This window comes from Vigna angularis, chromosome 8, assembly GCF_016808095.1.
Source record: "Vigna angularis cultivar LongXiaoDou No.4 chromosome 8, ASM1680809v1, whole genome shotgun sequence".
NCBI classification, from domain to species: domain Eukaryota; kingdom Viridiplantae; phylum Streptophyta; class Magnoliopsida; order Fabales; family Fabaceae; genus Vigna; species Vigna angularis.
In genome coordinates, this window is record NC_068977.1 from 6,558,461 (window position 1) to 6,580,868 (window position 22,408).

General features: G+C 32.4%; 2 protein-coding genes across 6 annotated transcripts; one reads left to right on the forward strand and one right to left on the reverse strand.

The window, feature by feature from the left end:
* Positions 1 to 3,614: 3,614 nt before the first annotated feature.
* On the forward strand, positions 3,615 to 6,005 carry LOC108345794 (transcription factor TCP5). Of its 5 annotated transcripts, XM_052867674.1 has the most exons (3): positions 3,637 to 3,819; positions 4,480 to 4,888; positions 5,258 to 6,005. In XM_052867674.1, the coding sequence occupies exons 2-3, from the start codon at positions 4,537 to 4,539 to the stop codon at positions 5,584 to 5,586; spliced, it is 681 nt and encodes a 226-aa protein (XP_052723634.1). In that variant the 5' UTR covers positions 3,637 to 3,819; positions 4,480 to 4,536; the 3' UTR covers positions 5,587 to 6,005. The 5 variants fall into 5 exon arrangements, with proteins under 5 accessions (XP_017440038.1, XP_052723634.1, XP_017440036.1 ...); XM_017584549.2 differs by having other exon boundaries at positions 3,615 to 3,770; positions 4,480 to 6,005; XM_017584547.2 differs by having other exon boundaries at positions 3,638 to 3,819; positions 4,480 to 6,005.
* A 10,717-nt stretch (positions 6,006 to 16,722) lies between these two features.
* LOC108345793 (protein LONGIFOLIA 1) lies at positions 16,723 to 21,881 on the reverse strand. The gene is made up of 5 exons (XM_017584546.2): positions 21,087 to 21,881; positions 19,784 to 19,836; positions 18,032 to 19,699; positions 17,802 to 17,955; positions 16,723 to 17,651 (listed from the first exon to the last, which is right to left on the reverse strand). Exons 1-5 carry the CDS (start codon positions 21,235 to 21,237, stop codon positions 16,894 to 16,896), a joined length of 2,784 nt encoding a protein of 927 aa, XP_017440035.1. The 5' UTR covers positions 21,238 to 21,881; the 3' UTR covers positions 16,723 to 16,893.
* Positions 21,882 to 22,408: the final 527 nt, after the last annotated feature.

Sequence of the window (22,408 nt, forward strand, 5' to 3'; positions counted from 1 at the left end):
TTCTCATAAGTATTGTATCAAACTATAATGTTTCTTAAAATAAAGAAACCTAACTAAGTATTTTTTTTTCCTGTCATGATATTATGGTTATTGCTAATCTAACTAGATTTTACATACTATATATAGAGATCAAATACGAATCCCTTTGATATAGATCATGTTAGGTGAATTAATCTCAAAACGTGTAATATATATATATATATATATATATATATATATATATATATATATATATATATATATATATATATATATATATATATATATATATATATGCTTAATCACTATCTCATAATTGAGTTATCTGGTATAATTAACAAAGTGGTGTATGAAATATTATTACAAAATAATTCCTATGAATTAAAAGAAATAAATAGAAAAAGTATTATCTTGATTGAATATCAATGAAGTTGCAGCTGGTAAGTCTTATAGTCTACAGACACTGCTGCATTCTGGTTATTCAGAAGTGAGAGCGATGACTCATGAGCTATGACCAAGGGCTTCTGTTATGAATCTCTGGATCATTTATTGGACCATAATTGTACTCTTTTCTGTGACTCCACCCAGTTTTCTCAGAACCCTCTTGAAATACCCTTCACTACTTGTTACTTTGGAGTCCCTTAACATCCAAGCCCTACTCATTTCAATTTCCTTAAGATTTTTCTGTGTCCTTCTCTTTGTGTCTATGTATCACTTTCCCTGCTCTGGTAAGGTAGTAGCAACACTGGAGTGTGGATTCCCTCACAAATATCTTCAACAGTTAAAAGAATAATAGTATTTACTTTCTCATACACCAGAAAGGAGGCTTTCTTTTCTTCTTTCTCTTTCTCTTCGTCTTCTTCCTCTCCTTATATTCTTCTCCCTTTTCCCCCCAAACTTCTTATCCTTAATCTTTTCATGTTTCATTTGTTTTTAAGCTCATATAGTCTCTACTGCATAACTGGATTTCTTCTCACTTCAGTAGCAGATTGCACTTAGTTTATTTATTTCTTGAACTATATATATGTGTGTGTGTGTATATATATATATATATATATATATATATATATATATATATTAAGATTCTCTTAGGGTCTAGTTAGCACTTTTTGTTCTGATACTTGGATTCGGAAATGATTTATTTGAAGGAAACCAGTTTTAACTTTAAAAATAGGTTCATACAAAGTAATAAGATATTATTACAATGTTCCAAAATCGGTGAAAATTGTCAAAACAAGAAACTTACCTTTTTTCCTTTTTTTTCTTATTATTTTTAAATGAACAAAACACATATTTAAATACTGTATGCAGGTATACTAACTATTTATTTTATTATTATAGTATTTATCTTGTGAAATATATAATTTAGTTGTTTATATTAAATGATATACCACCGATTCAATAATTACCTATCCAATATTTTAGATATTATTACTAGCTATAAGTAGAATTTTGAGTTCGTGTCTGCAATTCTATGACTGATATATAGTTGTTTAAAGTTCGTCGTTTGTTTGTGCATCCAACTCTCGCCCAACAGAACATGTAAGAGAGATCAAACATGTCTTAGGGTTTTTGTTTTTTCATGTCACGTGTATGTGACGTAGGATTTAAGCAATATATATATATACACTTTATAATATTGTGTTTTTTCTCCATTTCTGTCACATTCATATATGTTATTGTAATTTTTTTCCCTATTTGATGAAAATTGTACAAAATTAACTTGTTGGACAGACGCATCCTTATTTCAAATTTATAAATGTATCATGAAAAAGGGTAATTTCTTTTTCTCGAATCAATAAACCTAGAAAATTGAACCTTAGCGAATTTTATCCTCCATTCCTGTTATGAAAAATTAACACAATTACGGAAATAAAGTTATCCTAGTTTTATATTCCTTTTGATCTCATATTGTTGAACACCACAAGTTGTTCAAATCAACAAACTATTCATCAAGGTTCTAGTTTGATATTTCTAGTTAGAGAAATGTTAAAAACACGTTTTCAAACACATTCTTCCGAACTTTTTATTGGGTGAGATTAACCAAATTTTTATTCGAGTGAAATTTTAGTTTCTTTTCTTGAGTTTTATTTTATTTTTATACAAATACCAAGATATGAGTTCTCACTTTATGCATATGTTTCAGGTTATTTGTCCATGTTTTAAAAGGAATAGAGGAAAATTTAGTGAAAAAGTTTTCTTCATTTGCTCATGGGGAGAATTTTAGGGTTTGGAATATGCATATATATCTACCTGCAGTTCGTTGCATTGGTGAAGACGAAATCAATTCAAACTCGTCTTTGACAAATGAAGAAGAGAAAGAAAACTCACGTACGTTTCTGTATCTCCTCGTTAATTGAATTTCGTTTTGAGAAAGCATGCGAATAAATAATCCACTTGTAGTGTGAGATATTTTCCCTTGTAAGTGAAAAATCAGTGTTTGAAACTAGTTATTAATGTTTAAAAAAAATTAACCTTAATTTAATCTGTGATGACAAACTTTTGAAACGTAGAAACTATTAATATAATATTTAAAAGCATATTTTGACAATGTTTTAAAAAGAAGTATTTATTGATATAAAGGGAAGAAAAAACAGTGTTTCGTGTGGTCCTAAACGAGTGTCGTAAAAGATAACATATGTTGGTCCCTCACCTATAGCTACCTTTACGTTGTCCGAAGTAGTTATCATACACAAAGACATGACAATTCTCTTGGACTAGACACCACAACTTTTGAATCTTGCTACCTAAATCACTTATCCAAAGTGGGTTTCTCAGTTTCCTCTCCATGTGAACCCTTCCCTAAATATTTTGTTTTCTATCTCCATTTTCGTCCCTTTTAAGTTCTCAGCAAACTACGTCAGGAATTTCTAATTTGTAGAAACATACTTTACCTAAGATAGTATTAATCAAACATCTCATGTTATGTCTGCTTTTCTTCATAAAAAATTATATCTTCTCATAATATAAACATTATATAATAATTTCATTGCTATAATATATATATATTTTTATATGTATTTGTCACATTGTTTGAAGTATGCTAACTATTTTGTCTTGCTTCTATGGCCCCCCACGTGATGGTTTCAGAAACTAAATCTTTTGTAGTTGTCGATAAAGCGTAACTAGCCGCTTTTTCAAGCGTGTAGCGAATGGTCCATCCAGGTTATTAATTGTGTTCCTTTCTCACAAATTTATCATACTGTTCGATTAAAAAAAATCTTACAGTTTTTATTCTTTACCGTAGATCATATAAAATTTACATAAGCAATTAGAGCAAGTCTAATTCTGCATAAGATGAATAATCTTCTCAAAACATACAAGTAATTAACTTTTTTGTTTTAGTTACTGTTCCATTGATGCAGATTATTCACCACTTGAAAAATGTTAGTCAAACTTTTTTCCTAACATTCTTTCTGATAAAAACTGCTGAATTTGCCTCAAACCCTAGACATTAATGATAATTCAATGAAACTCACTTATGGGCGTTTAGTCGACATAAAACTTTTTAACATTAATTATGGTGATTAGTGAAAACTATTGCTTGAGCAGAAAATGATAAGATGAAAGATTACTAAATTTGTTTGACCAATAGGGTAATATCTCACGTGGCCACCTATGTGCCACTGCTTTATCTTTCAGTGCAGCGTGGTCGGTGTCATTCCGGCATCTTCCTTTTCCAAGCTGCAGACTCAACCTCACCATTTTATTCTATGCAATCAAAGAAAACCCCAACTTTGAAAAACCCTTCATAAAGAGTTCCAGATTTTGGCCTCAAAGCTATATATAAGGTGCACCCTTCGTCCTTGCTTCTAACAGTTTGCATGACATCAATCAGTGGTAGGTTTTCGTGCGTGTTTTTGCTACATACTACTTATCTTATCATCTACATCTAGGGTTTATCCATAACCCTCTTCAATTATGCACGTTTTCGTTGTGAAACTTCTTCTGATTATTGTGTCTGCGTTGAACAATCACACGGTAGTCGTTGCACCCCACTAATTGCTTTGACTCATTATTCTTGCCTTGCCTTTCTCTTACTTTAACAGTATTTTTCCACAAACATTTATCTGATCTGAAACGGGCATCTTTTTAACGAAATTGCTTATTTTTTTGCATATTTTTATGTGTTCTTCTTCTTTACTTATTATCCTTTCCAATCCCCTCGAATTCATCACAATAGAGTATGCTTCTGTTCATTCTCTAACCATGGCTAACAGTTGGCCAGTGAGAAATCTCTTTGTTGCCATGTGTTCTTCTCATATCCATATAAGAAACACTGACCTAGTTTGTTATATTCAATTTAACTCTTCCAAATTGAAAATTTGAAGAAAAAAGCAAGGAGCTTCAGCTCTTGGAGAAGAAAATCAATTATCAATTAGATATAATCTTCATCTTCAGTAGTTCTCATGAATAAGAAGTTCAATTTTCATCTATATACTTATCTCTCTCTACATATATATTCTTATTTTTTCTCAATCTTGACTTGTTCTGAATCAGATAGGGTGTTTGGGAGGTTGACTGTTGAAGGTGGAAGACAAGAATGAAAGAAATACAATGATCAATAGTATAAAAGAAGCAGATTTTCCACTGAAACAGGAAGGTGTTTCTTCAAGTGATCATGAAAAGGCAAAGGCTTCATCGAGTTCATCTTCTCAGTGGCTGAAACTGAAGGATCCAAGGATTGTTCGTGTGTCTCGAGCCTTTGGAGGAAAAGACAGGCACAGCAAAGTGTGCACAGTAAGAGGGCTAAGAGATAGGAGAGTGAGGCTTTCAGTGCCAACAGCAATTCATCTCTACGACCTTCAAGATAGGCTTGGACTGAATCAACCCAGCAAGGTTGTTGATTGGTTGCTGAATGCAGCAAAACACGAAATTGATGAACTTCCACCACTTCCAATTCCTCCAGGTAACTTCACCCTTGGTTATCCATCTCTTGTTGCTTGTAATGAAGTTAGCACCTCTCGTGAAGGTTCAGGCCAAAACACAAACACTTTGTGGAAATCAAAGTCAGGAGAAATGGTTAGTGATAAAGCAAATTGGATAAACAGAAATGAAGAAGATAACAGTAATAATAATAATAATACTAATACTGCTGGTGATTGTGATAATAAACACTGTCATGGTGCACATGTTTTTTCAAATAATCTCTTGCCAAGACCAAACCATCCTTCATTTTTGGGGTTGATGAACACCATGCCATCACTTGGTTACCAATGGGAGACTAATTCAGGTGATGTTGCTCATTGGGCAAACCATGGATTTGTTAATCAAACAGATATACACAGCATTAATGTAGTTCCAATCCCCTCAACTTTGGCTCTATCAACTGGGAATACTACTACTCCTCAGATTTTGGTGTGTCCTTCTGGAGCAACACAGCCATATTTCCCTTCACATGTTGCAGCAATGGAGATGAATGCGAGACAACTCAACCACTATCAGATGCTGACTTCAGGATCTCAAAATCTCTTCGCAAATTCATCTCAACAACTCATGAGCCAATCTGGGAAAGTGCCATTCAGCTTGGTTAGGCCTAAACTTTTCCATTCTCCTAACAGCAGTGAAAGTCATTCTCGTAAAGACCAGGATTTTCCTTCCAAGTGATGATGCGCCATTAATGCTGCAAAATAAAGTTACAAAAATGCTTCTCCCTACAAATTAATTATGCATGGATCTTGTTCAGAACTGTGGGAAGTTCATCATATTGCAAAACATTATTCAAAATTTTGGCTTCCGTTTTTGTCAAGTTATGGTTTGGTTTTCTGATTTTCCATCCAGTTCAATCTATATAAAAATGCCATGCAAATATAAAAGAATGAGAGCTGTTCCTGAAGTGCTAATGTGATTGCTAAGCTAAAGAGAACTCATGCTCGGATAAGTTCAGTCTCTGTTCCATGTTGGGAGATGGAATAATAATATTATCGTTTTCATTGTTTCTTTTGTGATTTCTTTCTGGTTTTGTGTGTTTGTATGGACAGGATTTCTCATGCCCTTATATACTTACTATTAGTTAATTACTTTCTTATTATGTTTTATTATTCTTTTCATCATATATATATATATATATATATATATATATATATATATATATATATATATATATTCTATGAGATGGAACATGGCAAATGAAAGTATACCTAATTTTTTTCGAAGTGTACAAACACCAGCACAAGAAAACTGATGCATATAGATACTTATTTAGTTAGGTAGACATTTAGAGAGAGATTAAGAAAAAAATTGTAAAGACATCTTGAATTTAAGTTATAAGTGTTTTTTTAATAGATATATTTTTTAATATAAAGAGTTTTTTAAGTAGAGGAATTTTCAAAATGGCTTCTGACTTTATATTTAAACTGCCTTTAAATATACATAAGAAATAATAAGCTCAAGAAAAAGATAGAGAAAAATAATGAATATAATGAGATATATATTATTTTTTTTGCTCGTGGAATCTCCTGCTATAGTTACTCTATTACATTAATAATCATGAATTCATTTGTTGAGAATGGGATAATTTATAATGTTAGGATTGTTTTTTTTTTAAGTTTCATCATTAAGGCCTTGTTCTTTTGACTGGATTTGAGGGAATGGATTTGAGGGAATTTGAGAGGATTTGAAGATAATTTTTTTTGTCGTTTTCTTGAGCGAATTTGGAGGTAAATGAAAATGAATTTGAAAATAATTTTTTTTAATTTGTCACGTCAATACAATTCTATATTAATTCTCACAAATTTTATTTTCAAATTCACTCTCATTTACCTTCAAATTCGCTTAAAAAAACGACACAAAAAATTATCTTCAAATCCTCTCAAATCCACTCTCTCAAATCCATTCAAAAGAACAGACCCTTAAATGAGCCTCAAAAGTAATATATCCCTTTTTATTTATGTTTAAAATGTTTTGAATTGGAAATAAATATCCATTTTTATATATGTTTAAAATGTTTATGACTCACCGGTGAGGAATCTCTTTGATATTTTTTTAGTAAAGAAAACTCAAAACCTAAGATAATTTGTAATGAAAATTCTTTACATGAATTAATATTAAAAGTAATATTTTAATAAGAATTTTACATAAATGAATTTTGAATATAAAAAAAGTTATTTATTTTAGAAAATTTATTTTGAGTAACCTATACTTATTTCTTTATATTTAAAAAAAAGTTCTTTATATATGAAATTATTTTAATTTTAAAAATATTGAACTTATATTAAACTATTATTTTTATTAAGAAAAAGCTGGAAGAAATTCTATTTGAAATGTTTTCACATTATATAAATCCAGATCAATTTTTGTGAATATATCACTTACAAACACTATCAAAGGTTCAGAATAATCTCAAAATATTTCAGCAAAAAATCATACAAATTTTATAAATGTATAATTTTCTAGCATTATTGAAACTTTATTGTTGTCATCAAAATTTGTATACGAATTTTTATAAAAAAGTAATGTAAAAATCAATAATGATATTATCATGGTAGCATATGATTTTTTTTTTAATATAACATTAATATAATTTAATTGGAATTCATTTTATCATCATTTTAATAGACCATTAACCCTATATATATATATATATATATATATATATATATATATATATATATATATATATATATATATATATAGTTGTGTTTTAAAATAATTAATGTGCACAACCTACAATTACTCCTAGAAGAGTTTAGGTTTAGATTATCAGTTGAACTTTTATTTTTTTTAAAAGATACTGTGAATGAAATTTTAGGAGTTAATTTGTTCAGGTTTATTAGTGGAATTTTATTTTAGTTTCAAAAACATACTGGTATAGTTTATTTTAAAGAAAACTGACGCAGTAAAATTCTGAGTATTACTTATGAATCATTAAGATTTTAATAACGATTAAAAAATTTCTTTAATAACAGTGTGTGAATTATTCTTATTATCATTAAAATTTAGATCGTAGTAATTATATATGCAGTGCATGTTAAAAAAAAACACTATAAAGAGTAGAGTGACAAATTTTAATTAATAATCATGAAATAACTATTGTCATTTATTATTTTTAATATTGGTTCTACCTACAATAAATAAAAATTCATTTATAACCTACAATATATGGCTTCATACCATAACAATATAACTAAAACTTAATCATAATGAAAGATGAATAATTTAAAAAATTATAAATAAATTATGTAATGATCAACTATTGTAAACAAACTACACAAAAAATAAAATCAATCAAGTTCATAAACTAATATAATATGTATATCTCAATGTATTATAAATGTTAATAAAATATGTTGCAAAAGAAATATGTTTATTTTGAGGTAGTCAAGTGTTTTGGAATTAAACAAATATGTATATTTAAAGTTGCAAGAAATAATAATTTTACATTATTTCATAAACAAATGAATTATTGATTTAATCTATTTCAATTATGATAGGCAGGATGATTGTCATTAATTATAATTTGTAATGGTTGTATTTGCAATTTTTAATTTGTTTATAATAAAATATAAACATAATTAAGACATTTAATACACATAAAAATCGAACAAATATTATTTACTTAGTGTAATTAATTGATGTACCTTTCAAAATTTATATCCGGATAAGTGCTAATAACAAAAAAAACATGGTTAATAGAATTATATAAGCTTAACTAATATATAATAGATGCAAAAATATTTACTTTCATTACCAATAAATTATCCATTTAAAGTATGTCTTCGAAATTCATGTGCAATTAGAAAACTCAACCAAAAATGTGATGTAGATACAAGGATATAATGTATTAAAAATTATAACATCCCATTATAATAAATAAAACTATTAAATAAAGTTACTTATGTGATCATTCATAAACAGGTAAGATAGAAATATAATTATTATATTACAGTAATTCATAAAGCTTGTGTATAATCAATTATATAGACACACTATCAGGGAAAATAGAATTCTAAAACCTAATTAAGGTTCTAATGCATCGATCTCTCACTTTATACTGGATCAACTGGAATATCTTCCTCTGCTCCTACCATGGTGATAATCGCAACAAGAAGAAATAAATAGAAAAAAAAGAATAAGCTAATGTACCAAAAGATCTTTCATACAATAGAAATACATTTGTTAACATACATACATGTTATATCAATTCATTCTAAGACATACAATCAGGCATTCTAGACTTGATTGTTTGGACAAAGCATTGATGTAAAATCTTAGGGAGTCATGCACTTATGGTGGCCTCTACTGCTTTGCAGAGTGATTGTCAATGAGTTTCATCCTACCACATATAAAGTTAGTCTGTTAACGCCTTAGGCCGAAGTAATGCCCCTAGACTAGTATCTCCTACTCTCACCACATGTCTTACCCTTCTCTACCTTAGACTGGATAGACATTAGAGTTTCAGGATAATCTCCAATGTCTGGACTCCCACATCAATACAACACACTATTGCATGCCACCAAAGATTCTCAACACAAGGTCCATGAAATTACGCAAAACATTGATACTATACCAATAAAAAAATTCAATATCACCCTTATATCATACTTTAAGCAACATTATACACTACCATATTCATCAATCATCAACATATACAATATCCACACCCATTTGATTAACCTGTATAAAACAATATTCTAAACAAAATCCTTTTTTGAAAGTATAGGAAACTTAAAGAAAAATATATGCAATTTACTAAAATTGATTAATTAAATATTGTTTCCTAGTAACAAAACAATTGGTGATGCAAAATATACCTGTTTCGGTTGATATTTTGCGGAACCGAGAGACTAACCTGCTGATGTGTCTGAACCACTCGCTCGCTTCCAAACTCCTGCTATTGGCTGATCGGTGTTGGCATAAACCGATCGGTCTCCTTCTTGACGAGGGAGGATGTACCTGTAAAAGATACTCTGACGCTCAAGTTAGGCGTGTGAATGGTTATCACTATTGAGTATTTGAGAGTCATGTAGAGTTAATAATCCGTAAGTGGAATGTACCTAGCTTTCGGCCTTGGCTTTGTATTTATAATTTACCTTATGGATCCTGAGTTGATACAAGCCCAATAAAATATAAACAGAATAAGATATAAACAGATTACCTGGAAATCCGGTTGGTTGTTTATAACCAATCGGTCCTTATTTTATACGATACATTATGCCCCCCAAGTCCGAGTTAAGCGTTTGGCTTTAGCCATGGTTAACTATAGGACTTATGAGTTTGGGAGAGGTTTTGTTTGCTGAATTGAGAGCGTTTTACCGCTCGTCCTTCAACATGAATCGAGAGGGATTTACTGCTCGCCCTTCAACATTAACCGAGAGGGATTTACCGCTCGACCTTCAATATGAACCAAGAGCATTTTACCGCTCGACCTTCAACATTAACCGAGAGGGATTTACCGCTCGTCCTTCAACATTAACCGAGAGGGATTTACCGCTCGTCCTTCAACATTAACCGAGAGGGATTTACCGCTCGACCTTCAACATTAACCGAGAGGGATTTACCGCTCGACCTTCAACATTAATCGAGAGGGATTTACCGCTCGACCTTCAACATGAACCAATAGCGTTTTACCGCTCGACCTTCAACATTAATCGAGAGGGATTTACCGCTCGACCTTCAACATTAACTGAGAGGGATTTACCGCTCGTCCTTCAACATTAACCGAGAGGGATTTATCGCTCGTCCTTCAACATGAACCGAGAGTGATTTACCTCTCGACCTTCAACATTTATCGAGAGGGATTTATCTCTCGTCCTTCAACATTAACCGAGAGGGATTTACCGCTCGTCCTTCAACATGAACCGAGAGGGATTTACCTCTCGACCTTCAACTTTAACCGGGAGGGATTTACCGCTCGGTCTTTGACCTAGGAGTGCTTCCTAGGGAACGGGCTTTACCGTTCAGCTTTGAGAGGGCTTTACCTCTCTACTTTGAGCTAGGAGTGCTTCCTAGTGAACGGGCTTTACCGTTTGGCTTTGAGAGGGCTTTACCTCTCTCCCGAGAGGGATTTACCGCTCGGTCTTTGACCTAGGAGTGCTTCCTAAGGAACGGGCTTTGCCGTTCAACTTTGAGAGGGCTTTACCTCTCTACTTTGAGCTAGGAGTGCTTCCTAGTGAACGGGCTTTACCGTTCGGCTTTGAGAGGGTTTTACCTCTCTCCCGAGAGGGATTTACCGCTCGGTCTTGGACTTGATCGTTAATTATGAACTTTGCTGACGAAATTGGCAATCAGTGTTTGCAATAGGAGACTTTCCCTTCATTAATTGAATTCCATGATACTTTAAGCATGAAGTCCACTTATGACTAGATCTTAGTCTGCACTTGCATAGTTGATGGCGTGGATTTTGATATATATTTCTTCAAGATGTCGTCTTGCTGAAATTCTCATGATGATATATATTATGGTATATAACTGTATAATAAATTATTCGGTTACCAGATATTATGAATTGCGCCGAATAAATAACATATATAATAAACAAGGTATCAAAACCGTCTTGAGATTTTATAATATTGTTGTTTATAGTTATCTCTAACACAACAATTTCTTTGACTATTTTAATCATGCCAAAAAATGTTTCGGTTATAATAATTAGATAACTATATTTATAGTTATATACTATATTATATATAATATATCATATATCATATAATATATTATGGATTATACTATATATATTTAAAATATCTATATAAAATAGTTGTTATAATATTCATTATCAATTAGATATTTTATGAAATATTCATATTTCAAAAAATACTTATCTTGTGATGTCTCACGTAGAGATGATGATTCATGTAGTGTAGTTTTCACTTTGTCAAAAGTTTCTGGTGTTGATATGAAAAAGTGATGTCGAGACTGAACGCTCGTCTTGGTTTCTTGTGGTTTCTAATAATCTTTCTGGTGCTCTGTTCTTCCTCCATGCTCCTCGTGGTCACCATTGGGTTTGACGCTCGGCCCCACGGTGGGCGCCAAAATGTTTCGGTTGATATTTTGCGGGACCGAGAGACTAACCTGCTGATGTGTCTGAGCGTCAGAGTATCTTTTACAGGTACATCCTCCCTCGTCAAGAAGGAGACCGATCAGTTTATGCCAACACCGATCAGCCAATAGCATAATGTATCATATAAAATAAGGACTGAGTGATTATAAACAACCAACCAGATTTCCAAGTATCTGTTTATATTTTATTTGGCTTGTATCAGCTCAGGATCCATAAGGTAAATTATAAATACAAAGCCAAGGCTGAAAGCCAGGTACATTCCACTTACGCATTATTTACTCTACATGACTCTCAAATACTCAATAGTGATAACCATTCACTAAATATTCAACCAAGAGCCGAGACTCTTCAAATCACACGCCTAACTTGAGCATCGGAGTATCTTTTACATGTACATCCTCCCTCGTCAAGAAGGAGACCGATCGGTTTATGCCAACACCGATCGACCAATAGCAGGAGTTTGAAAGCGAGCGAGTGGTTCAGACACATCAGCAGATTAGTCTCTCGGTCCCCCAAAATATCAACCGAAACAATACCTAATTGATACATGAATTAATGTTATTCAATGGACTACTTGTTAATTCAATGAATGAATGAGTTAAAGATTCATGAATCCAAACAATTGATATTTCCCCACTCATCCATAAATCAAAATATACCTAATTGATGAGCTCATGACTAATAACGATATACCAAGTTGAAGATATACTAACAATTTGAAGAGTGTGAATGACTTCTACGCCAACTTCTTGCTTAAAATCCCCTTTGGGTTTTGGTCTCATTGAATCTTTGTGTGGGTGTAGTGACAATTCCACTGATTGCCTATTATGTTGTCATGGTTGTAATGATGGGGTTATTTTTGGTGAGCGTCTCTCTAAATCAAACTTCTTTTGTAGCCTTGGGCTATTAGCTACGCATCTAACAAAATTAATTGCGTACAAATTTAAGCGTACAATTTTTAAGTTGTACAAAACTTAATTATATACAAAATCATGAAGGGTCTATTAGGAATTATGAAGGGTCTCTTATACAAAAGTATAAGCATGACTAGACGGGACAACTTCTACTCACCTTTTATCCTTAGTTTATTTAGTATTTTTTTATTATTATTATTGCTTTTGGATACATCCTTTCTCATGTGGGGATCCCCTTTTCAGAATAGACGAGCGTTGGACTCAAGGCCCCAATACCTTGTGTGGACCAAGAAGCCAATAGAGGTTATCCTTGGTCTTCTAAAACCTTATAAAACCTAGGAAGACGCACATGTGGCCTCCAAGTGAGGATAGTCAACCTACTTTGTAGTCTTATCTTCTAGAATATGTGACCTAATTTCTTTTAGGTCCATCACTTATGACTATGTAAGGAACCCTTTCCCCCAACTTGTAATGGGGTTGAACATTTTGAAGAAATACACATATATTTGGGTTCATGAGTTTAGTGGTCTAGTTTTGTGAGTTATCAAGTATCAAATTTAGACTAAATTGAACGGTTAGGTTTTGAAATAAAATAAATCAAATCAATTCAATTTTTTATTTTATTTTATCAGTTATCTATTTTATTTTATTGGTTTGATTTTGGATACCCTTACCTATCGGAGGTATTATCGGTTTGATTTTACATAATAAGTATTATTTTAGGAAAATTATCATAAATTTTTAATAGACGGTAGCATATAATAAAAAGCTGTGGCATTAGCACCTTTGGAGGAGTTGACCCTAACAAAAAACAAAGAAATGAAAATTTGGTAAAAGCAAACGAGCTGTTTATTTTATGAAATATAAATATATTTTAAAGTCGCCTACAACTATAAGAAAATATTGTAGAGAGAGATATATCTTAGATATATTAGGTTTTATGTCAATTAGGAAAATATAATATAGTTTATTTGTTTTCTCACCTGTTTAATTCACTTTGATATTTAAAGACTTAGTTGTGTTAAGTCTAATTAAGTTATGTAGTATTTTATTATTTTTAGTGACGATTATTTCAAATGCACTTGGTTGATTTTAATGAAAAATTGTTCTGAGTTATTTTTTATATTTTAGTTCTTTTATAATGAAATTAAAACTTAGTTTAAGATTTTTATTGGAACTTTGCGAAATAATAATAAGAGTGAATACCTTTTCTATTCTTTTAATCCATTTTATGATTTTTCATGGCATTCGTTATCAAATTTCATGTGTATATACATCTCAACAAAATCGGGTGGTTGAGTGCAAGAACAAATATCTTGTTGAAACAATTTGCACACTTTTAATTTATGGTGAGATTTCTCAACATTTTTCGAATGTATTCTTAGTGCAACGTATTTTATTAACTACATGCCTTTGGTTTTAAATAACAAAATTTCTCATTTTATTTGATTTTCTCATGCACCTCTATGTCCCTTACCTAATAAAGTTTTTGGGTCTACATGTTTTGTTCATAATTTTGATCTTGTTCTTGATAAGTTATATCCTAGATCACACAAATATGATTTTTAGGATTTACTCGATCACAAAAAACGATATAAGTGTTTCTCTTTTTCTCTTAACCGCTATTTTATTTTTACAGATGTCACCTTTAATAAGTCTTTTTTTATTTACTTGTGTCTCTGTCTACTACAATTGACATTCTTATAATTTGTGATCCTTCATTTGTACCTAATCCAATGTCAAATTCTCCTCCACCACCACTTTAGGTTTATAGTTGAAGATATTATTCTCAATAACCACTAAGTGACTCACTTCAAGTACCAACTATTTTGTCTCCTCCGACTCCGATAACTAAGTCTGACATTCGAATTACCCTCCGTAAAAGAATATTTTCTACTCCTCTTGCATTATATTGCTTTTAGTTATCATAGATTATTTTCACCTTTTTAAACCTACCTTAGCCCGTTTTGGTTAGTGTCATGTCATACTAGATGAACTAAGTGTTCTTTAGAATAGTGAAACTTGGGAGCCTGTCCTATTACTGTTTGGGAAATTTGTTGTTGGTTACAAGTGGGTTCTAGCTATCAAAGTTGGTTCTGATGGTACTATGGATTGCTTCAAAGCTCAATTTGTAGCCAAAGGTTACACGCAAATTTTTGGATTAGATTATTGTGATACTTTTTCTCGAGTGGTAAAGATGGCTTATGTTCATTTGTTTATAGCCATGACTACTCTTCAACAATGGTCTCTTTATCAATTGGGTGTTAAAAATGCTTTCCTCGATGGAGATTTGCAAGAAGAAATTTATATGGAGCAACCTCCCAAATTTGTTGCTCAAGGGAGTCTTCTGGACTGGTATGTCGTCTTTACAAATCTTTATATTGCCTAAAATAGTCTCCTAGGATTTGGTTTGGAAAATTGAGTAGCATTATTCAACAATTTGGTATAACTCAGAGTGAGACAGATCATTCAGCCTTTTACCATCATTCAAGTGTTGGATGTCTCTATTTAATAGTATATGTTGATGACATTATGGTCATCATGACATCTCCAAGATGAAACAACACCTTTGTCACCATTTTCAGACCAAATATTGTGACAAACTCAAATATTTCTTGGTTATTGAGGTAGCTTAATCCAACAATGGTATTGTTATATCTCAAAGGAAGTATGCATTGATATTTTAGAGGAAACTGAGTTGATGAATTCAAAATTTGTTGACACACCCATGGATCCTAGTAACTCCTACCAAATTAGGGGGAGCCTATTTCAGATCTTGTGCAGTATAGGAGATTGGTTGGGAAATTAAATTACTTTGCAGTTACTCATCCTGACATTTTCTTTGCAATCAGTGTAGTGAGCCAATTTCTCATGTGAAGATCATTAGAATACAATCATCCATATATTAAAGTACATTAAAGGATCTCCTAGAAAAAAGTTTGTTATATGGTTCTAATAACCATAAAAAGTTGTTTGCTATTAAGACGTTGATTGGACAGGATCTCCTTTTAATAAAATGTCTACTTTCGGGTATTATATCTCCATTGGTGGTAACTCGTCTGAAGATCTAGTGTAGAAACAGAATATAAAACTATGGCCTTAGCAACTTGTGAACTTGCTTGACTTAAATAATTGCCTAAAAAGTTCGAATTTTGAGATATCACTGAAATGACACTTATATGTGACAATTAAGTTGCTTCTCATATCAATTCTTATCATTTCTTTCATGAGAGGACTAAATACATTGAAATTGATTATCATTTCATTTGAGAGAAGATTGTATTTAGAGACATCAAGACTATATTCGTCAACTCAAATGATCAGTTAGTAGATATTTTCACTAAATCTTTATAGGGACTGAGAATTGATTATATTTGCAACAAGTTTGGTATATATAATTTATATGCACTAACTTAAGAAAGAATGTTAGATATATTGCGTTTTAGGTTAATTAAGAAAACACAGTTCCTATGTTAATTATATTATTTTTACATATTCATTTTTATTTGGGCTTAGCCCACATTCTCATTATTATAAATATATTACTATGTGTATTTTTTATACAAGGCAAATTAATCTTATATCTAGTTTTACTATATTCAACAATATATAAAGGGAGATTAATCCTATATCTAGTTTTTCTATATTCAACAATATATAAAGATAGATTAATCCTATATCTAGTTTTAATGTATTCAACAATATATAAGTGGACATTTCTTTGTTGAATTTAAGACAACAGTAATTGAACGTAAGAAGAACATGTCATTGATATGTACATTTATCTGCATTTCTATTTGTATTGTTTCAACATACACTATAAATCCATGCAAAAAAATGATTGTAGACATTAATGCTTAATGAGTTTAGACAGGAAACAAAATCTAAAATTTCTATTAATTAGCTTATTTTCCCCTCCTCAAAGTATAAGTATAGGTAGAAAAGAAAGTTTACAGATGAAGGCTGAAAATTATTTCTCAGACTCATTACCCAGAACTCCTACTTGGAAAATAGTTGTTGTCTGCAGTGCTTACCAGAATGGTTAGGTAGTTCAGTTCTCACAACTTCAGTTATCAAATCTTTGAAGATCAACCGTTCAACATCCAACACAACATTTGGAATTTCCATGTAACTGTTTGTGTAAATTGAGGGATAGTGCATCAACTCTTCCCACAGGAGGCTTGTCATGTTCTCATCCTCGTTAATCAGTTTGTCATTCCTATTTTTATGTTGCAACTTATCAATTTCTGTGCAAAGCTCATCCAACAGCAGCTTCCCTCTTATTTTTCTACTTATTGGCTGATTCGACTGGCACCACGGAGTAGAACTTTCCAATATCAGTTTCTGAGCTAGAATGTCACTAACAACATCAAATATTAGCTTTCTTTGCATTTTCTGAGGACTACTCAGCCCAGCAATTTTCTTGGCATTGTATTCAATGTTGAAACAATTCTTGTTTGTGTTGATTTGCTCTAGAGCAAGGAACAACTTTGGGTTTATAGGGTGACTTGATGAATGAAAATCGTAGCTAGAGCTTGGACTGCTGAGAAGCCCTGATGCTAACAGTATTTCTGATATATATTTATGGTCAGGATCATTGTAGTCTCTGAAATTGGTAAATCTCTCATCATTGGAATCAATTTGGTGGAGAATTTGAACCAAATTTTGAGTTCTACTGCTGAAGTTGGCTTTTGCATTGTTGGATAAAAGCGGGAGATCTTCCGAGTTCTCCTCACTGCTATCATAAAGAGTATCATCTGTAGCAATAAATTTGAAGAAAGTCAACAATATAACATGTAACAAAACCTGTTTAGAAATGTAATTTGTCCAATGATTCATTTTATAGACGATTGTGGACTGATTCAATATTCAATCTATGTTTCTGAGAAATGAAGTTTGTAACGTACCTAAATCTCTTGTGATGTCTGATTTCTTTTTGACCGGTGAAGGTGGTTCTTCATTGTAGAAAGCAGCATCAAGAACAGACACGGGGCTTGGTTGCTCTGCTGTAATTATTTTCTCAACTTGAAAGCTTTCCTTGCTCAAATCTTTTGCTGCATTCTGATCAATGAAAAGAAAAATATTAAACCAGCTGATCTAGTTGCAAGAATTCAAAGATGGAAGAAGATATACTAACACTTTGATCAGTTTGAATGACTTTTACGCCAACTTCTTGCTTAAAATCCTCCCTTTGGTTTTTGGTCTCATTGAATCTTTGTCTGGGTGTAGTACTTGGGGAAGATAATTCCACTGATTGTCTATTATGTTGTCTTCTATTACTGCATGATTCTGATGATGGGATAGTTGTTGGTGAGCGCCTCTCCAAACCAAACTTCTTTTGTAGCCTTGGGCTCTTGGCCCCTGTTGTATTGTTGGAGTTGGTGGCGTTTTCCCCATTGATTACTTGAGCAACTTTTGGGGATTGCAAGAATTTTGATGTTCTCATCTTGTTGTTGCTCTTATCCACCGAGTGGAAGGGTTGGCCAAGGGAATCCTTGGCCTGTCTGATGGCTGGACTTATACCCTTTGCTGTTTTCCTGTCAAGCTTCTCACCCACTATTCCATTTGCAGTATTAGCAGAACCAAACTTGCCAGTTTTTCCTGCAGCTTTTGCTGGTTTCATGGTGAAAATTGGTGACTTACTACCCTGGGTTGAATTTCTCATCTCAGAAGGGGTGGATGCTGGGTCCTTCTGCCGTATTCTTGGGCTTTTAACCACAGAGTTTTCACTGAGACTGTTATTACTCCTATGGTCAGATAGAGAATTTGAAGTCTGGTCCCTTGTAATCTCAAATGATTCTTTATATCTCTGCATTGCATCAAGAATCTGTTTAAGCGCTCTGAGATCCTTTCCAGAGTTTTTGAACTCTATATCTGCTATCCTCTTTTCAATCTCCCCATATACAGAGAGCGATTGGTTTGATGCTTTTGCTGAAGATTCACTTCTCTTTGAAACCTGTATTTGAGAACCTTGGCTTGCTTCAGATTCTAGGGAAAACCGTGAATAGGGTGTCACATTGAGGATTGAAGCATCCCTCCTAAACTGAAGAAAGGTAGACCCTTTCATTGATGCACTCTCATTTGTGCAAGATTCTGCATCTGACTCATTTTTGCTGGAACATATCCGTGGTTGAATATCACATGCTTCTGTACCGCCTGGGAAGGTTTCTAGTCCCATCAACCTTGCTACAACACTGGATGATCTTCTAGAAGTTTCTGGTTCCTGCAGCTGCTTAAACATTGTGCCAGAGCTACCATACCCTTTCTGTAGACCCTTCAGAAGGCCACGACATTTTGTTCCTTCATTGAAGCTTTTGATGGATCCTTCTCTGCTGTCCAAGGAAAGCCTTGGGAGTTCCTTAGGTTTTCTAGCAGACTTTAATGAATCTTGTGTGTCCCTCCCGTCATAAGAGAGTCTCGGTGAATCCCAAGCAACCATATTTACAGGTTTTGGGGGCTCCAAAGGCCTGGGAGAATCAACGTGTTTCAAGATTCTACCTTTCTTTTCCCCTTTAGCCACAATTTTTACAGACAATCCTTGAACATCTCTATGCATTGAATCTTTCACAATGTCATAGAAATCAAGGGAGTGAGGGCCTTTGTTGCCATGTTGCTTCACTTCTATTTCTGGATTAGAATTCTCTGGAATTTTCATTGGACTGATTATTGACGGTGGTTCTATCTGAATTGCTCTGCTGAACTCCAGGGATGACATGCTAGATGAACGAGAAGATGAAGACATTGAAGTTCCTGATGATTCTGTGGAGAATTGCTGATTCTCTCCTGCAACCTTCACATTCTTTCCCTGCAAAGCAAACTTCCATTCTTAATTGTTTCTATCAAGTTTATTGTTTCTCTCATGATTTAAACTTTTAGCCACTTTTCTTACCATTGCCATTTGAGTGGTATTATTCACCTCTTTCACCTGGTTCCTTGTTCCACCTGAGAAAGGAAGAGAATTTTAGTGGGAAATAATTTGAATGAATATCTTGTGAAAACATTAATCCAAACAAAGTCTTCATTCTTAAATTCTTTCTGATAGATATATTGCCAGGTTCAAAAGGTATGTCTTTAAAGAAAGTAGCATCATCATCACAGTTCAATGTAACAAGTTAAAGATTAACACACGGTTAAATAATAAATAGTTTATTAAGTATGTAATGATAATTATAAGCTTAATACACCTAATTTAAATGTATGAACCATCATGCTCAGTACCAAAAACAATCAAGCATAATTTTTATACAATAATTTATCTATATTTATCATGGATTTGAGATAAGTATATGGAGGCAATCATGAATTGTTATATAAGAACATTTATCGTACAAGGAATCTTAATTTTTTTAATGGAAAAATCTGAACCTGTACTTATTTACAGTAATGCATTTTTTAGCTGCAAAGGTTATGCATGGTAACAATGAGAAAACATTTTTGCAGAACCATGTGCTACCTGGAAATGTATAAAGTCTGCATTTGTCTGTATTTGGTTAAAGGAAATTTATTTCTCCATAATTATTTCAACCAAACACTCATCTTATATTAAATGAGGAAAGTGAAATAACTACTGGGAATGGTAAGGTACAAATTTTTAAAAGAAAAACATATCTGCATCCCAGGCACTGCTAAAGAATGAAAACTGACATTCTAAAGCATTTAATATTTAAACATCTGAAGAATAGGTTTCATATACAATGGAAATGGTTTCTACATTATCTTGAAATATTGATTTAATTTGGAGAATGCATCCATTTAATTCGGAGCCACTTCAAAGAAAAAAAAAACATTGTTTTATCTTCTTACTAGAGGCAGCGAAAGAACTTTTACCAATGACAAGTTAGTTAGCTATCACCCTTCTCATCCCATCAAAATTTAACATAAAGCTGAACACAAAATAACTAGTGAGAAGAAAACTGTGACATTAAATGACTGACAAATTGCAAGTTGATAGGGCCAGTCCAATTTATGTTGAAAGAAAGAGATTTTACTCAATATACATGCCAATCAAACGTTGACAATTAGTCCCTTTTATTAATGTCAACCAAAAATTGTCATTTAGACCTTTTTTTAAGGTAAAGTTTATGAATATCACATAATAAAAAAACTATCAAGTTAACATTAATACTATCCAAAGCATCATCAAAATCAAAATGCATATATAGCAATAACATATATGTTGCAGATCACATTACCTTTAGTTTGTATGTTCTGATTGTGGCTGCTACCTTGTTGGCCTGTGAGGAACCTGTGGCGGTCAAAAAGCTGAAAAAAGCCACTGATGCACCCAATTTGCTTCTGCAACTCTGGATTTTCATCCTTCATTGTGAAGACCTTTTTAGACATTTTTTGGCTACCCTTCAACTTTTCAGAGTTCACAAGGTCTGATTAACCACCATCCTCCTCCCACAAAGAATAAATTAAAGACCTTTTGTTCTGGGATAGAAAGAATTTGAAATGTGCCCAGATGCTTCAGAAGGAGGAATTTCTAAAAAAGATGATAAATTGATAACATCAATGCATTGACCTGAACTTGCATCAAGCTAGGAGAAGACTTGGTCATGCAAATTTCATGCTTTTTTTATGTGTTACACACATGACATGTGTATGTGCATGTGCATGTGTGAAGGGAAGAGAATGTCCAAGACCTTGAATGGAGCAAAGAGAGATAGAAAGCAGAAAATTGGAGAAACTGGGTGATGTTGGGGTTTGGCACAGCAGAGAAGAGAATATATATGCTGCAAAAGCAGAACAGAAAGAACAAAACAGAAGTAGAAACCAAGCAATTCCAAAGTGATGCAGAAAAGAAGAGGGAAATTTGTGAGACCCAAGAAGAGATGTTTTTCTTTCTTTAACTGAGCAGAGGAATATTTTTTATCTTAGTTTTCCTTTCTCTTGCAGAAGATGCAGCTGTTGAGGCTAAAGAGTGTGAGAGAGAGGAATCGTAGTGTGTATATATGAAGAAGGCAAGTGTTGAAAATTTTGCCCCAAGAATAAACAACTCGCAGAAACACCCTTTTCTTTCATTCACATTACGTAAGAGAGATGAGAAAAAGAGTGGTTTTTGAGGTGTCAAAATCAGAGAGCATGAGACAGATAAGGCTTGTTAAAAAATATATATAAATTCTTAGATTAAAAAAAACCCAAATCTGTTTACTGTACAAGTATTATAATATGCACCTAGAAAAGAAGTATTAAAAAAGAAGTATTGGAGATGTATTATCACCAAAGAGGTAAAAAAGTGTTAAATTTTAAAAAATTATTAATAATAAATTATAAGTAATCCCATTCATTTGAGTTTTTTCTTATATGTTATTTAAATTTTATATTTTTATTTAATTTGAGATTTTTAATTCAAGTTTAAATTTTTAATTATCTTCATTTTATGTAGAAGTTGATTTTAGATCTAATTATTAATGTTACATTTTATCATATTAGAACATGATTGTTGGTGTGTAATCTAGTCATAAGACATATCATTCTTAAAATATTTTCTATTTAAAAATGTTATAAATAA

Bases quoted from the DNA above. Each gene is read 5' to 3' on its own strand.
- LOC108345794 (XM_017584549.2), top strand. From the start codon at position 4,537: ATGATCAATAGTATAAAAGAAGCAGATTTTCCACTGAAACAGGAAGGT.
- LOC108345793 (XM_017584546.2), bottom strand. From the start codon at position 21,237: ATGTCTAAAAAGGTCTTCACAATGAAGGATGAAAATCCAGAGTTGCAG. The intron at 19,837-21,086 runs GTAATGTGATCT...TTCCTTTCTCAG, and splicing joins TCAGAACATACAAACTAAAG to GTGGAACAAGGAACCAGGTG. The intron at 17,956-18,031 runs GTTAGTATATCT...TTCATTGATCAG, and splicing joins TCATTCAAACTGATCAAAGT to AATGCAGCAAAAGATTTGAG.